Below are 16229 nucleotides of genomic sequence, written 5' to 3'. Positions count from 1 at the left end.
TTCGATCCCCATTTCATCGAACCAACGTGAGTTGAACATTTGTTCCCAGTGTCAGGTGGCCTGTGTGGAATTCAGATTGTATTTGACGAAAAAAATCATTGCTTTTTTAGGAAATTGTCCCAGAGGGCACCATGATGCAATGCTGGCTCTGAAAGCCCCATTTTTCCCCTGTGTGGTGCTGGGTGCTTGGGGGGAATGGGCTCAGTGCTCCCCATGAGGACAGTTATGGTGCTGTTACAGTTCCTGCCCTCCTCAGTGCCATGCAAACATTCCCAAGTCCAAACCCATTTAAAAAAAGCAGATATCTTCCTTATTGTTCTTGCGTTAGCTAATCCAGGACCAAAGCCTTTGGGTTTGGATTTCTCTAAGATGAAATACAGATTTGGACGTAGCTCTCTCCAAGGAGAAACCAGAGCTGTGCATCTCAGGTGGCACCCATTTAGCTTGCCATAAAGCATGTCATACAGTGCCAGGCAGTGCTATCATGTAACCCATTGCAGCCTGGGACAGCCACCAGGTGCAGCTCAGAGCCATTGGGCCCCTTCTTGAACTGGGGACAACACAATTCTCTCTGAGCTGGGGCAAAAGGGGTTGGAGATGGGGGTCCTCACCCCAGTGGTGAGGGCAACCCAAGTGCTGCCACAAACTCCACCTGTCACCCTAAAGCTGTTGCAGTCCCAGTAGCCCATTTCCCCGTGGTCATAGTATTGCCCACCTCCAGGTGATGCCTGCTCTGCTCACGTCAAGATCTCTATGGCTGGTTGGGGTTGCTGCTGCCCACCCTCACCTCTCACCTCCCCACTGATCCAAGAGATATTCATCCTTTTCCTTCTCCCTTTGTTCTGCTTTACTCTGTGTGTCTGCCTTCCCATGCTGATTTGGCTCCGGGTTCTGCGGGCTTTAAGAATCACTTTGGTGAGAGCTGGACCTTGAGATGTCATTCTCTTTATGGGAACCTGCATTGGTTTATCTAAAATATTTGGTCATCAGAGACCTCTGCGTTCAGCGGTGCGAAGCCCCGTTGCAGTCAGGTCTGAAAGGTCACTGCACAGGAGCTATTCCCCAACACCCAGCACCTCGTGTTGACCATCATTGGGTCTTTCTTTACGGTCGGTCAGCCTTCCCAGCATGATTGATTGCCCAAAGAGTGAAGCGTTTCAGGAGGGATGACAATGTGATACCATCTTGTTAACACTCTCTTCCATCATATCAAATGCCACGATCTGGCAGTGACAGCCTGGCTTTGTGCTCCGGGGGTGTCTGACCGATCGTGTTGCGGCACAGTGACAGCTCCATAAGTACTTTGGCACCTTTGTCATCCCCTCCTTGGCCCCTAGCTAAGGTATTTCTTAAAGCTGGAATTAACGTGTGACAGAAGCTGGCTAATCTCCTGGAAATACTTATTTCCAAGTTTGCAGAAAGTATTAACTCTGAGCAAGCATTTTTCTGGGCTATTACTCCTCCACGCTGGGGATCAGCCCGTCTAACCCTGTCCTTAATCATCACCGCAGCAGAGTGAATAGTTCACAGCTGTCCCCTGGGCTGGATGGTGTGACCTTTCCCAGGAGCAGGGTGCAAGGTGCAGGCCTGCAGTGGGGCTGTGTGGGTCTGCAGCCCCCAGGGGACTGTTCTGTACTGCCCCAAAGCTGCTGCTGTGGTGCAGCTCGAGGAGCAGCTCCAAAATGCTGGAGCCAGTAGTGAGGGGACAACTACCAAATATGTTCTGAGCAATTCAAGTCACTGTTGGTAAGTGCTGGGTATGGCCACAGGCTGTAGGCACATCGGGTCTTGCCTTTCAGGCATGATGAATATCCAGTTCTGATACCAGCCCCATGGACTGCCATGGCATTGGGATGGGTGCTGTATGGCTTTTCCTTCAACATCCCTAACATAAGTGCACGGTTACCTGGTGTTTTGACACAGCTTTCAGTCAAGGGCTAAATTTCATATGGAAAAAAAAAGAGTATTTTACCTGGGCATGACTTTACAGCCACATCCACATCTTGATACTGCCCCAAATTAAACTGTTCTATCCAGCAGCAGTGTGTGCACATCCCATGAGCACTGGCACCCAGCATTGGACTGAAGTTTGCTGCTGCACCTATTGCTCGTTGCTCAATAATTTACCCAACTCCTAATGTCTGCAAGGAAATATTTGCAGTGGAAGTCATCAGAAACTATGTCTTGTTTGTTTTGCTCCCCTCTAATTCTTCTGGATGCCCTCAGTGACATCGTTTGCCTCATTCCTTCTGAAAAGTTCTGTATATAAGGATGCATGCTGGGGGTCATCTGCAGAAGGCAGGGGCAGTGGCTGGAGACATCCTTGCTCTGCAGAGATCAGTCAGGTAAGAGCAAAATCGTTCCTCAAACAGCATGCTCATAGCTTCTGCTTCTGCAAACCTCAGTGCTTCCCAAAGGGGAGGCCTTGATGTTAGCTTACGACTGTGGACTTTTTAACCAAAACTGTTATTCTTGCCTGCAGCAGGAGGTGAAGCGATGCCAGGAGCTTTCTCTGTGCTTTTGTGTTCCCTGAAAGTCATTCCTCCTTTTCTATTCTTCTTCCTCCTCCTGTTTCCTGCAGCCATCAGCTGGTGCTCACTGTCAAGCACTACCTTAATATCAACTTCTTCCTCCACTTAACCAGGACTGAAGATGGGTGTGCTCTGGGTGGTTTTCCTCACTTGTGGCCTGCTCACCTCTTCTGAAGGACTTCTTGGCAGCGCCCCAGTGTCTGCCAGGTTGGATAAAGGTGTGCTAGAAAATGGTAAGTGTTTGTAAGGATTTATCTTCATTTTGGGGCCACTTCTGCTCTTTCTGTCTCTTGACCACATTCAGAAAATCAGAATCTGATTCAGATCTGTTCAGGCTGCAGTGACAATGCATTTGTTAAAGCACTTTGAACATGGCACTTAAGATGCTGTGCAGAGGCTGGAGCATCACCCCTGTTGTATAAAAGGGAGAAAAAGGGTCAGAGATGATCAGCCAGGCTGACACAGAATATTTGTGTGCTGGGTGTGCAAGGCTCACAGTGACTTCTTATCTATTTCTTCAGCCATTACAGGGTCACTAGCCAACGGAAACCTTCTCCAGGGGCTGCTGGGTGGTCTGCTTGGCCCCGATGGACTTCTTGGTGGTCTACTTGGTGGCAATGGACTTCTTGGTGGTCTGCTTGGTGGCGACGGACTTGTTGGTGGTATCCTAGGTGGTGATGGTCTTGTGGGTGGTCTCCTTGGAGGTGGTGGACCTGTTGGTGGTGTCCTCGGCAATGATGGTGGTCTTGTGGGTGGTCTTGTTGGCGGCGATGGACCTGTTGGTGGTCTCCTTGGTGGTGGTCTCCTTGGAGGAGATGGAGCTGCTGGACCTGTTGGTGGTCTCCTTGGTGGTGGTCTCCTTGGAGGAGATGGTGCTGCTGGACCTGTTGGTGGTCTCCTTGGTGGTGATGGCCTTGGGGGTGGTCTCCTTGGTGGTCTCCTTGGAGGAACTGGTAACCAGGGTCAAGGCTCACTTCTTGGAGGAGGTCTTCTTGGCAAGGATGGTCTGCTTGGCACCGTTCAAGGACTCACAGGGTAAGTGATAGTGGTAGATGTGCCTCTGAGCAGATCTCCATTATTGGCCATGTCTGTGGTCTGGACATAGCACCTACCTCCTCCTCTTTGGGCAAGTTCATAAATGAAGGTTGAGAAGTTGGGGGTTTCTGCCATGAGGCTGCATGTGCTTATCATGAGCTGGCCCTGACTGAAAAGGAGCCCCACTGGCCCAGGCTGTAGGGGACCCCAAGATCCCAGCTGTGTGACCACAGCACTGGGGGCCGAGAGGACCCCTGGGAAGTAAGAAGTAGCAAATATGTTATTTACTGCCTTTCCTTGTTCCAACTCCAGGTTGAGAATTGTGAACATCACTCTCCCCAAAATAACTCTGCGCTTCCTGCCAGGAATTGGTCTCGAGCTGAATATCTACACCCAGCTGCTGATAGATGGCAATGGGTAAGGAGCATTCACTGGGGGCATAGAACAGGGTAGAGGTTGCATCATCTTGTTGGAAAGCAGATGGCAACTTCTGAGATGTGTCCCCTTGGGCTGTGCAGCGCCGTGGGCAGTCTGCTCCAGCTCCAGGTAGAAGCAAACATCACTGCAAGAGTGCGGCTGGCCCAGGACAAGTCAGGGGCTCTCAGGCTGGTGGTTGAAGACTGCAAGACCCTTCTTGGAGACATCACTATCCGTGTTGGGTAGGTCTGTAGGGGAGTTTTGATTGATATTTTGGCACTGATGTATAACCCTGGATGGCCTCATATTTCTCTTGTTCAAAGTACACTTATTTTCTAGCTTATTTTCTCACCTTTCTCTTGTTTTGTTTCCTGTTTTCCTGTTACCCAGACCCAAAGTGCCACTTGTAGAAAAAACCTTAAAGAGTGTCCTTGGGAACGTGCTGCCCAGGCTGGTAAGTCTGGGTGAGGAATGTCATTGCTGTGGGTGGCAGGGCTGTTTGCACAGCTGCAGGCTCACCCAGGACACCCAGCCCCACTGCCACCACGGCCCCTGGAACGTGAGCAATGTGCTCATGTGATGGCCCCTGTACACCTGTGGCAATGCTGAGCCCTGCCCCAGACGCATGCAACCCCAGTGTGAGCAGGAGGGGGTGATGAGCCCCCAGCCCCGATGACACCATGCAGCTATGCTGCTGTGTGCTGGGGGCCCTGACACCCTTCTGCTTCCCCAGCTGTGCCCCGTCGTTGACACCGTGTTGGGCGTCGTGAACTCATTGCTGGGCTCTGTTACCTGTAAGTGCTGGCAGCCCCCTCCCATCCATGTGCCCCACTGAGGTCTGCCCTGCACTTTGCAGTTTTTGCTGCAGAATGGTGCTCACAGCCACTTGTCTGGCTGGGCTGGCTGCAAGCAGGGGCTGCCTACAGTACTGGGTCTTTGGGGACCACAGTGCTTGTGAGCAGCTCTTCCTTGTGGGTTAGAAGACCTCCTCCATGTGTCTTGCAGCCGTGCTCCCTCTGGGAGCTCTGGGAAACCTCCAGTACACTCTGTCCTCCCTTCCCATCATTGGTGACAAGTCCATCCAGCTGGATCTGAACGTAAGTGCTGCCTTTGAGTCGTTGGATTTGGGTAATTGACCTCTATGGGATGGTTGCTTGTGAAGGAGTGCTGGTACACAGCTCTATGGCAGGGTGTTCACAGAGCAGCACAGCACAGCCAGCTCCGTGCTCCTGCCACCGCTGGGTCTATGTCAGTTCCATATTTGCTGATCCTTGAGGGCACCATGAATCAGACCAGCTGGACGCTGGCTAATTAAGCATAATTGCAGCGCTCACGGTGTCGTTCATTAGAAAAGCCCCATGTTAGCATTTTGTACAGGAGCAATGGGTCGCCATTTATAAAAAGGTCCCATTTGTAAGTGGTTTGTAAAAGTTGGGAATGTAATTAATAGGGATTATAATTGCACAAGAAGGATTGTCAGTGTGTCTTCCTGATCAACGGGTGTCACAGAGTTTTACACAGAGAGCTGCAGCAAATGCAACCACTGCCTGTGCCAGAGCAGTCGAAAGCAGCGGTGCATTGATTATTGGGGTGTTGATTAATGACATGGGTGTCAGCCTCCTGCCCTGCTCTGTCCCTGCAGCTCCTCCTCAGGGATGCACAGGGCAACGTGGTGGAGCAAACAGGAGGTCTGTCGATGCCCATCACTCTGCCACCAGCTGCAGGTCCTGGTGCACAGCTGGGGCTGTCTCAAGGTGTGCTGGGTGCTGTGCTGGCATTGGCACAGCGGCAGGGAGCCTTCAGCATGGACATCTCCAGCTCAGCGGTAGGTCAGGGCAGGGATCAGGGGTGCTCCCACCGCCCCCCACCCAGACTGACCCCCATCACCTCTCCTACAGGTTCCCAGCAGCATCCCATTGACCACCTCAGCCCTGCTCTCAGCCTTCCCCCAGGTCAGCCCCCTTTGTAGTATCGGTGATATCTGTGTTTCTGAAGCCCCAACCCTAGACATGCCATGGCTCTGACGGCATCTCTCCCTCCAGCTCAGCACTGTATTGCCTGGGTCGCTGCCCCTGGCACTGCGTGTGCGCCTGGCTGACACACCAGTGGTAGCCCTGAGGGATGGGAAGGCCACTGCCACTCTGCGAGCAGCCATCGATGTCCTCGCACACCGCCCCGGCTTCCCCCCACAGACCCTCTTCACCCTGGACTCGGTGAGTGCCCAGAGCCACTGCCTCCCCTGCACACCATGAGTGCACTGCCCAGCCCTGCTGCTATGCTGTAACTGAGCAGGTGAAACTGGTGAATAACTCCATATCCTGGGGGGATATCTGTGATGCCATCTGTCCAAAAGATGTTATTTCTAAGCACAGACAGGTGTTTTTTTCATGGCCTGAGTCACTTCCAAATATCCTGGGTTTTCTCTGAGGGGAAATAACTTCTTTTTTTCTGTTGTCACAATGGCAGGATATCGTGCTGGACATCACCCCATCTGTCTCTGGCGGCCGTCTGCACACTGCTCTGGCTGTAGAGAGGTAGAGACCTGCTGGGGATACAGGGGTTGGGTCTGACCATGGGTAATGGGGCTGTGATGTGGGTGTGAAGGGCTCAGAGCTGCCCCAGTGCCAGCCTCAGATGAAGAGCTTGTCTGAAGTCAGGAGAGACTTTGGAGTTGTTTCCATTCTACCTTTGTGTGGATAGGATAGGAAAAAATTCTAGGATAGGAAAACTCCTGGTCCAAAAAGGGTGTGAGCACAGCTCAGAACGCTCAGTGGCAGCCACTCTGGTGGCACTCCTTGTTTTTCTCTTTTGCAGGGTCAATCTCAGACTGGCATCCTCACAGCTCGGCTCCATCGATGTAAGTACACAGTGCAGAGCTCAGCTCTCCCCATCACCTCCACTCTGGCTCTGACTTGTCCCTCCTCCCACTGCAGGTCTCCCGGCTTGAAGGATGGGTGAAGAACATCCTTGCAGCTGCATACGTGCCTGCCATTAACAGTATGGCGGGGGTGAACCCCCCCCTTTCCAGCCCATAGCCCCTTCCCCAGCTGGCACTTCTGGGGTTTCATCTCTAATGAGCTTCTCTCTTTCTCTTACAGATGCTGTGGGGATGGGGATCCCACTGCCCAACGTCTTCAACACCAGTTTTGAGAACGGCCAGGTGGATGTGGCTGATGTAAGACTCACATCTGTGCTGGCCCCATCCTGAGGAGCTGCTGTTCCTCCTGCAGGGCCCCACTGTGCAAAGCTGGGCTGGTGGGGTGTAGGGAAGAGTTGGGGAAACCCAAGGGTGAGAACTGACTCATTTTTGTCCTTCTTCCTGGCAGAACACTTTTGTGATCAACCAGAGCAGAGAGCTCTAAAACCAGCTCATACCAGAGGAACCTCCATTTCACTCCTGAGATGAGACATACGATTCCCTGAGAGCTCCGGCCATCCCCAATTGCTTCGTCTTTATTTTCTCCTGAGCACCATCTCAGGTTATCACTGTGGTCCCAGAGACAAGGCTGCTTCTGCTCTGTCCATCCTGCTGCAGCCCAAGCTGTGGTCTGGAGATGCTGCTCAGCTGCTTAATGTCATGGGGGACTTTCTGTGGCCAATTCTAACACCCAAAGTCTGGAACCGCAGCTGTTGTTTAGCCATCAGTGTTGCTCTCAAATAGCTCTTTCAATAAAATCCTTCACTGCGTCAATATTTCTCTCTGAATATTCATTGGATGTGAGTCTCCAGCTGCCAGGGCCTGTTAAGTCTCTGCAGTGCCCCTGCACCATACGGCCATAGAAAAGCAAAGTCATTTGAAGAGAGGGCTGTACCCATGACAAAGAATTTAGTAAGCTGGCACCTTGGGGAACACGTTCCTGAAGCTCAGGGCTGTGGGTGGATGCAGAACAGTCTGCCTGGAGCACAGGGAGCAAGGCTGAACCTGGATGGGAGCTCGGAGAATAGGAGCAGAGAAGGTGGGCTGGGAAGGAGCACCACTGCTCACCTTTGGAGCCAGGCACGAGCTGAGCTCTGCGTTCCCACTGCTTTGTTTCTGGATGTATTTTGTCCCTGTTAATGGAAGATGCACTGGATAGCTTTGGCCTGGGTCTGAGCAATGTATTTTCTCTTGGGGAGGAATTAACCTTCAGGACTGGGGCAGCTGTGTGGGCTGGGAGAATGCTTCTCAGGTGGAGCATTAAATATCTCCTAGGGTTGGTCTGGCTCCTACCCATGTGCTTGTTGGAAAGCTGGGTAGGGCCTGAAAAATCAACTGCAGGTGTGAATGGTTTGTGTGTGCCCACGCAGCCATGGCAAAGGATGGTTTTCCAGCATCTCCTATGGGCCTGGTGGCAGCTCTGTGCTCCTGGGGTTCAGGGATTTTCCCCATCCCTCTGAGCTCTTGGCAAAGGGCGCTGCTGATAAGGGGGGATCCAGTGGCCTATTGCACAATACTCTGCCCCAGTGCACAGATCCTCATTTATACTGGAACACAGGAAAACCGCAAGTGCTCCTGGATGGGCTCAACCTGCCAGTCCACCTTTATACAACTCCAGGTATCCTTCCTCTTTCCTTGCACCAGTTTTGCTATATAAGAACCTTCCTGTTCCTCACAGGGAGGAGGTGATGGGTGGGTGAGCTGCAAGGTCCCCCCGAGGCCAGGAGTGGAGCAGGAGGACCAGAGACAGGATAGGGCCAGGTAATGGTGGTGCAGAGCTTTACCACCAGCCTTATGCTGAGCTCTGATGAGTGAAAAAACCAACCCAAACACGGGGAAGCTACCAGTCATGGCACAAATGTAGGTAAGTGCTTCTGATTCAGCTGAAAACTCAGAAAAGCAGATGTGAGGTAGAGCTGAAAGGCTGCATTGCAGTGCAAACTGTGGTGCACCCACACAGGGTGGGGGTCAGCAGGGGAAGCGTGGAGCAGCCTCTGGGTTATGAGTAATGATTTTGCACTGCAAGATTAAAATCATGTCACGGTGACCGGAGATGGAAAGGAGCACTTTGCTCAGCTGTGTGTGAATGGCAGCAAGCACACAGGTGTTGTGGCTGTGCAGCAATCCTGCCTGCAGACTATGGGTGCCTTCACCCTTTTTTGAGTGTATCCAGATCTGTTTGCTGAATGGGGCTCAAGCATGTGAAGGCTTTTGGTTCAGATTCTAAATCTAAAGCTCAGATTTGCTATTCACTAAAAAATGCGCTCCTTCCTCAGGACCCCTCCTGGGTTCCTCTTCTCCCAGTTTCCCTCCCCAGGTTGCTGTTAGTGTCTTGGTGCCAGCAGTGTGAGCTGTCCCCTGTGTCCCCATCCTGCCACACCAGAGGACACCATGCTGACGGCTCTGAACATCGCTGTGCTCTATGTCCTGCTGTCCCCAGCCCTGAGCCAGCTGCCGACAGATGCTGTCCTCCGCCTCAACAAAGGTGTTCTGAGTGATGGTGAGTGCGATAGCAGGGACCTGGGTCTGAGGTGGTGTGCAGCCCAGCAAGGTTGGAGGGGGAGGGTAAAGGAGCCTGAGGGTTGCATGTATATCCCCTCCTCAAATTGAATCCTGAGTCTTTCCTTTGGAAATGTCAAGTAGCCAGGCTTCCAGAAGGGCTCCCATTTGGCAGGGACAAAGCAGTGATGCTGCTTCTCTAGTGGCTGCACCTCCTGTGGGCTGCTCCTCTGCAGAGGTGTGAGCCCTTTGCCTAAGGGTTTGCCACCATGCTATGCTCTGTCACTGTGCCAGACCCCTTGCTGTCCCACCTCCATGTTCCCCTGGGCACAGTGCTCCTGCCCCAGCATCTACATGGTGCCCAAGCCCTTTGGGTACAAATATCACAGTACAGGCAGAGATTGGTGCAGGCAGTGATCAGAATGAAGAGCACAAACCCCCATGACCCACACCCTGACTCTGTGCTCATCCCACTGTGGCTCTCCAGCTCTTGCAGGTTCCCTGCAACAAGGTGCAGTCCTACAAGGAGCCCTCGGAGAGTTGCCCATCAGCAGGATGCATGGAAGCAGAGCACTGCAGGACAGCCACGGAGGGGGCCTCCTGGGTGGTGGGGGGCTGCTTGGTGGCCTGCTGGGTGGTGGGGGGCTGCTGGTTGGGCTGACAGGTGGTGGGGGGCTGGTTGGGGGACTGACGGGTGGCCTGCTAGGTGGAGGTGAGGGTGCTGATCTCCTTGGTGGAGGGAGTGATGCAGGTGATGGTCTCCGTGGCAATGGAGATGCCTCCTGGATGGATCCCTATAGCAGTCCCCCTCCCAGAAGCTGGTCTGTCCCCAGGGGGTCCCTTCCTATGGATGTGCCGGGTGCAGCAGAGGGGCAGGGGGCTCTGCTGGGTGATGGAGGCCCCTCCGGCACAGCTGGTATCCTTGGAGGAGGCTTGCTGGGTGTCCTTGGGGATGGAGGCCTGCTCAGCACGGTGCAGGGGCTCACAGGGTAAGTGCAGCTTGTGGCATATCTCTGAGTGCTGTTGGGTGCAGCAGCTCAGGTGTGATCGGGTGGTGATGGTTTGGTGTTGGTGGTGCCTGTGAGGCCCCCCGGGTTGGCACTGAGGCTGCATAAGGACCTCTCAGAGATGTAGGAGGTTTGGAGCCTGAAGCTGCTTCCCATAGAGGGAGCTCGGAGCCGTGTATCAGCGCTGCTTCCAACCCACTGCTGGGCAGCTGGCAGGTTTCCTGCTTTAACTCTTGAAGCCTAGCACTGAGCAGAAGCACAAGGACAAGCAGTCATAAGGCAACCAGAGCACAGGTTGTGATAAAACAGGAAAACAGCTGAGAAAGCAGGGTGCCCTTGCTATCCATGCAGGCTGAGGATCGTGGAGCTGACACTGCCCAGGGTGTCCCTGCATCTCCTGCCCGGCATCGGCCTCCATCTCAACCTCTACACACGGGTGGCACTCAATGGCAGAAGGTGGGTCTGGCTGTGCCTCACTGCCCTGCAAGCCTGGCTGCCAGGGGATGGAGAGCTGAGCTGCTCTGCTCCCCCTTACAGCCTCCTGGGTCTGCTGGACATCGCTGTGGAAGTGAATGTCACCTCACGGGTCCGGCTGACTATGGATGGCACCAGCTACCCCAAACTGGTGGTGGAAAAATGCAACACGCTCCTGGGAGGCATTAAAGTCAGACTGCTGAGAGGGTGCGTGACGTTCTGAGGGATGTTTCTGTCCCTTGTGCTGTGTTTGAGGTCATTTCACCCAGGGTTGTGTGGGATCCTCTGAGGTGTAAGCACTTGGCATGTGAAGCACAAAAAGCTCACGAGGCTGAGGCTGCTGCTGCTCATTTAAGGAGCCTCTATACCAGTAGATAAAAGGAAGCACTAAATTCCCCACTGGCTATTTGGGGATGCCAATTAGACTTATCTCATGCAAAATCCAAGCATACACAGTGCACTGTGCTGCTGCAATTGCCTTGCTCCAGGAGGTCTGTCTGCTCTACACTCATTTCACAGGGAATTGTTTAAAACTCATTTACCTTGCAGCAGGCTTTTGGTTCTTTTTGTCATGGAGGTCCTTTGTTTTTCCACAGCCTGCTCCCAATTGTGGATAATTTACTGGCTGGTGTCCTGAATAGACTTCTTCCTAATCTGGTAAGATGGAAGGAAAGACCTTTATGGTGCAGCTCAGTTGGTGCACCTGATGCAGGGCTGTAGGGCTGTGCCCAGCTCTAAGCAGCTTCTCATCGCCCTCACAGCTCTGCCCAGTAGTTGATGTTGCCCTGGGACTTGTCAATGATCAACTGGGGCTGGTCAACTGTAAGTAGTGGAACCCCCCACCCTGCCTTTCCCTTCCTGTGATGCTGCAGCCTCTCTGCCAGCAGCATGGAGCTCTTGGGTCCAGGCAGAGCCTGCTTGGGGTGAGCTCTGTGCTGCAGAGCTGCAGCAGCCACTAAACCACAACCCCTCCACCAGCACTGGTGCCACTGGGGTTGCTGGGCAGCATCCAGTACACCGTGTCCAGCCTGCCGCTGGTGACCAGCCAGTTCCTTGAAGTAGACCTGAATGTAAGTCCTGCACCTTCTCCTTCTGCTCTATGATATCACAGGGGGTTTGGGTATATCTGCTGGGCTGTGCTTGTGGTCACACACATCAGACCTGAGGGGGCTGTGAGAGGCTCACAGAGGTCCTGGCTCTGTGCCCTGCTCCTGCACTGCTATCGTCACAGGGTTCACGTTTCATGAGCTTCTGGAGAAGGAAATGCAATGGGATCTGAGCTGGCCATGCATGCAGAGATTTCACATTGATGGAACATGAAGTTAACCGTAAAGGCAAACATTGCAAACTGCTGCAACCTTTTGCCTCGTGCTTCTTTCCCTGTAACTGCAGACTGTGGTCGGACGAGTAGCAGGAGGTCTGGTCGATTACCCACTGGGAAGACCAGAAAGAGTCTCCACACCTCCAAGAGTCCCCATGCCACCTCTGCCGCCGATGCCAGACACCAGCTCCTCCCAGCTGGGCCTATCTGTGAACGTCCTCAGCTCAGTGCTGGCTGCCTTGCAGAAGGAAGGAGCCCTGGACCTGGACATCTCCAATGACATGGTGAGTGCTGGAACTGCCTGCTGCTGACATCCAGAAAGCTCAGGGTTTCAGCAAACTGCTCTTGATTTGCAGCACTGTAGCACCTCATCACCATTTATCAGGATCTCTGGTCTCTGAGAGTGATGGATCATGTGGTCTTTGTGTATCACAAAGTAGGAGATCTCTGCTGAAAACCAGCACACACCCCATGCAACATCTCCCCCTTTTGTCTGTGACAGTTTCCTGAGCTTCCACCACTGACAACGTGGACTCTTGGAGCCCTGGTTCCTGTGGTGAGTCCTGGTTCTACCACGCACTGCAAATATCCCAGTATGAGGAGCATCCGGAGACAGGGCAGCCCCTGCTTCACCATCTCATGTGTCTGATGGAAGAGCTTTGGCTCTGTTCTGAAATCAGAAAGCACAGCAGGGTTTGTCACCTTGTCCCCTGTACCGCCTCCATCACCAAAGCCCTTTGCAGCAGCCCCATGGCCAGGACCAGACGTTCCCCACAGGGTTTGGGGCACCCCAGTGGCTGAGCTCCCACCTGGGTTGAGTTCAGTAGTGAACATCCTTGAGCTGGAGCAGCATAGGAGCAAATCCATCCCTGAGAGCAGCAGACGCTGCCCAGCAGGCAGCTGGTCCCATCCTTACCCTATTGCTCCCGGTGTGCTCGCTCTGCCTGGTCATCACAGGCTTTTCTGCCTCTGGATGCTGCAGGTTCTTAAGGCGTACCCTGAGCCGTGTGACTTGCTGCTGAAAATCACAGTTCCCAAAGCACCCGTGGTGACCTTCAAGAGAGATAGAGCTGCCATCCAGCTCAAGGCTACAGCAGAGGTGGTGGCCACACACTCAGCCGACGTGCAGAAGTTTCTCTGCCTTCTGGATATTGTATGTACAGAGGGGCAGCTGTGCCAACGTGTGTTGGAGCACAGCAGTGGGCAGCTGCCTCCTGCATGGCCAACCCATGCCTGTCCCCTGGCTGCAGGATGCGTCTTTGCTGGCTCAGTTTGCTGTTGAGGCCAACAAACTGAAGATCAGTGCCGGCCTTGAGAAGTAGGATGCTGCTTTCTGCCTCTGCTCCTGCTGGTGTGGGGTGGGATGTGATGGTAGGATGGGCCCCCACCCCTCACTTTGCCTCTGCTTTCTTCTGCAGAACTGAGCTCTCCTTGGTGTCTTCATCCATTGGTGATTTTGATGTAAGAACACGAGCAGCCTCAGCAACGCGTGACATCTACCGCAGAGAGCAAAGTGCTGCTAGAGATTGGCTGGGAGAATTAAGGGCCGATTAATTCAGTGTCGTTTGTGTTGCATTTTTAATAGGACCTCTCTTTCACCTCTGCAGATGCGTTTGCTCCATGAGCAAATGATGATCCATGAGTAATCTTTGGGGGGAAAAAAGGACCACAGATCTGTGTGGTGAAAGATAGCAATGGGACATGGGAACCATCCCACTCGCTGGCACCAGTTGGTGTTGGGGCACATACAAAGTAGGGATCCCCAAAGCATTTGGCACCACTGTGGGTTTGGTACCTGAGCTGAAGAGCCTCAGCGTGGTGCAGGGGCTGCATTGCTTTGTGTACATCTCCTGTTTCTAAGCAGTTTGCATGAATTGGGAATAGAGCTGGATCAGTGGTGGGTGAGGAGAGTCCCCACACCCCGAGGACAGGGTGAGGCACAAGGGATTCCTCTCCTTGTTGCAGGTCTCGCTGCTGGAGACGTTGATCAACAAGGTCTTCAATGCTGCCTTCCTGCCTGCCCTGAATGGTGAGAAAGCTTTGGTGCCTCAACTACCTCCAGGGAGCTGAGGAACACACTGCTGGTCAGGGGGGACAGGAGGAGGGCAGGGCTATGCTAACCATGCTGCTGTCCCACAGCTGTGCTGGGCCATGGGGTGCCTCTCCCACATCTGCTGAACATCGACTTCACCAACGCTGACATCTACGTCATTGAGGTGAGCACAGCCCTGTGGCACCCCTCATCCCCAGGTATGGGAACACCCCACATCACACCGAGCCCTCTGCCCCACCAGGACCTCCTTGTGCTGTCGGCGTGAGCCACACGTTGCCCAGCTGCCCCCGGGATGGGAGCCCAGCCTGATGCTGCCCACCTGCACTTCCCTCTGCACCAATGCGAGCAAACCAGCTCCTCCATGAAAACATCACATCCTCCCTGCATAGCTTTGAATATAGAAGGAAACATGGGTGGTCACTGCCTCTGATTGTTGTGTTCTGGACTCTTCCTTTTGTGGGTGCTAATCAGGCTGTGGTGGGCTCTGTGATCTAATGCGGGCACGTTACACATGGGGTTATGTGACCCCATCCTACATGGTCCATGTAAAGTCTCCTCATTCACCCACAGCACTGCCCCACTTCTGGGGAAGCCACTGAGCACTGCAGGGAGCACATTAGGACTGCTGTCACACTGCTGCCTTCCAGCCTGTGCTCTGCCAGCCCTGCTCCTCCCCTAGAGCCCCCTGGAGCCGACGTGGGCTTTTCCTGCCATCTTTCCCATTCTTTTTCCCTTCCCATCTCCATTTATTCCCATTTATTTAGTTCCCCCTCAAACTGCCCAGGTCTCCCTTTGGGGCGCAGCCACCTCCTCCTTCTCACCCGTGTGTATGGTGTGGTTCTCCCAAAGCAGTGCACAAACCCACACACCCTTTGGTTGGCAACGACCTCTTTTGATCAGCCTCACTCGGTGCCATGCACAGCGGTGCTTGCCGGGGGCAGCCCTCCTCCTGCTGTGTGCAGACACGGGCACTCAGCGCTGGCAGCACCTCTGGGTGTATGAGCCCTAACGGCGTTCGTTCCCTTTGATTTCTGCAGCAGCATTTAATCATTGATGAAAATGAATTTTTAAAGCCAGCAGAGCTCTTCCTTGTCAAACCCCACGTTTATTTTCGTGCTGTTAAGTTTATTACACTGACGGAGCGGGAAGAAACGAGCCGGGCTCTTTAATTGTTCTTGTTGCCCGGGATGTAGAACAATTCTCAGCATCTCAGATCTAATCTCAGCTGTCTGCTAAACCGTACCAACGTTCTGCACGTGGGAGACGCTCCTCTCCGCCACCAGTGCCACCAGCCAGGTGGGCATGGCTGACACCTGCACGGCTATTTCCCTGCTGTCACACATATTCTCTCTAAAAGCTTCTTTTTAAAGGCCTGAAACCATTCTGGCATCCTCTTCCCATGCTGCACACGTCCTGCAGGGACCCTCTGACAAATCCCACTGATTTTATTTGACACCGCTCTCAATCGAAGCTGCTCCAGCCTCTATCTTTCTCCCCTGCTCAATAATCGCAGCTGCAGGAGCGGTGCATCATTACGTGCTGATCAAAGGGAAATGCAGAAGGCAGACGGGTGAATTAAAGTCTGATTTAATTGTGCCAAGAACTGTCATAGAGGAATTGCTAAAACGTATCTGGAGCAGGTTAAAGAAGTTGTTCTGAGTGACCTAAATAACATTATTTCTCAGTGCTGATGCACTGCAATATGCAGATCCGGTGCTGTCTTTCATCAAGGAGACGCTGCTGGGACAAAGGTGGATGTTGGAGGAATGGAGACCACAGCACTGCTTCAATGACACCTTTCTTCCTCCTTAGCAACCACAATGTGGCAGCCCCAGGGAGGTCCCACTGGGTGACCACAGGGACACGGGAAGCTCCGACACGGCAGAATGGGCCCTAAAAGGATGAATAGAGCAAAGTGGGAAAAACAAACAGTCTGGATACGGGGAAGTGGAGCTGATCTTGGCTGTGCTTTGAG

The 16229-nt window shown here is 53.3% G+C and overlaps 2 protein-coding genes across 3 annotated transcripts; both read left to right on the top strand.

Moving 5' to 3' along the window:
- The first annotated feature begins 116 nt into the window (after positions 1 to 116).
- LOC107323198 (BPI fold-containing family B member 3-like) lies at positions 117 to 7674 on the top strand. Its single transcript, XM_015882048.2, has 16 exons — positions 117 to 2345; positions 2645 to 2764; positions 3053 to 3566; positions 3879 to 3983; positions 4085 to 4225; positions 4374 to 4437; positions 4717 to 4777; positions 4989 to 5080; positions 5626 to 5808; positions 5882 to 5935; positions 6026 to 6196; positions 6450 to 6517; positions 6798 to 6840; positions 6917 to 6980; positions 7082 to 7158; positions 7310 to 7674. Exons 1-16 carry the CDS (start codon positions 2276 to 2278, stop codon positions 7343 to 7345), a joined length of 1863 nt encoding a protein of 620 aa, XP_015737534.1. The 5' UTR covers positions 117 to 2275; the 3' UTR covers positions 7346 to 7674.
- A 595-nt stretch (positions 7675 to 8269) lies between these two features.
- LOC107323197 (BPI fold-containing family B member 4-like) lies at positions 8270 to 14684 on the top strand. Of its 2 annotated transcripts, none has more exons than XM_015882047.2 (16): positions 8270 to 8518; positions 9205 to 9400; positions 9887 to 10388; positions 10758 to 10862; positions 10944 to 11087; positions 11477 to 11537; positions 11642 to 11702; positions 11859 to 11950; positions 12273 to 12485; positions 12704 to 12757; positions 13184 to 13354; positions 13452 to 13519; positions 13620 to 13662; positions 14167 to 14230; positions 14341 to 14417; positions 14496 to 14684. In XM_015882047.2, exons 2-16 carry the CDS (start codon positions 9292 to 9294, stop codon positions 14517 to 14519), a joined length of 1788 nt encoding a protein of 595 aa, XP_015737533.2. In that variant the 5' UTR covers positions 8270 to 8518; positions 9205 to 9291; the 3' UTR covers positions 14520 to 14684. The 2 variants fall into 2 exon arrangements, with proteins under 2 accessions (XP_015737533.2, XP_032304495.1); XM_032448604.1 differs by lacking the exon at positions 8270 to 8518 and adding an exon at positions 8559 to 8661 and having other exon boundaries at positions 9218 to 9400.
- The last annotated feature ends 1545 nt before the right edge of the window (positions 14685 to 16229 follow it).

The sequence above is a fragment of the Coturnix japonica genome, chromosome 20, assembly GCF_001577835.2.
Source record: "Coturnix japonica isolate 7356 chromosome 20, Coturnix japonica 2.1, whole genome shotgun sequence".
Lineage (NCBI taxonomy): Eukaryota > Metazoa > Chordata > Aves > Galliformes > Phasianidae > Coturnix > Coturnix japonica.
Note: the sequence above shows the minus strand (reverse complement) of the source record. Positions and strands in the feature narration are given on the sequence as shown.

Excerpts from the sequence above, each read along its gene's own strand:
- LOC107323198 (XM_015882048.2), top strand. The coding sequence starts at position 2,276 with ATGCTGGGGGTCATCTGCAGAAGGCAGGGGCAGTGGCTGGAGACATCC. Across the intron at positions 5,936-6,025 it reads TGCTCTCAGCCTTCCCCCAG|CTCAGCACTGTATTGCCTGG; the intron begins GTCAGCCCCCTT and ends CTCTCCCTCCAG. Across the intron at positions 6,981-7,081 it reads ATACGTGCCTGCCATTAACA|ATGCTGTGGGGATGGGGATC; the intron begins GTATGGCGGGGG and ends TTTCTCTTACAG.
- LOC107323197 (XM_015882047.2), top strand. The coding sequence starts at position 9,292 with ATGCTGACGGCTCTGAACATCGCTGTGCTCTATGTCCTGCTGTCCCCA. Across the intron at positions 11,951-12,272 it reads TCCTTGAAGTAGACCTGAAT|ACTGTGGTCGGACGAGTAGC; the intron begins GTAAGTCCTGCA and ends CTGTAACTGCAG. Across the intron at positions 13,520-13,619 it reads ATCAGTGCCGGCCTTGAGAA|AACTGAGCTCTCCTTGGTGT; the intron begins GTAGGATGCTGC and ends TTTCTTCTGCAG.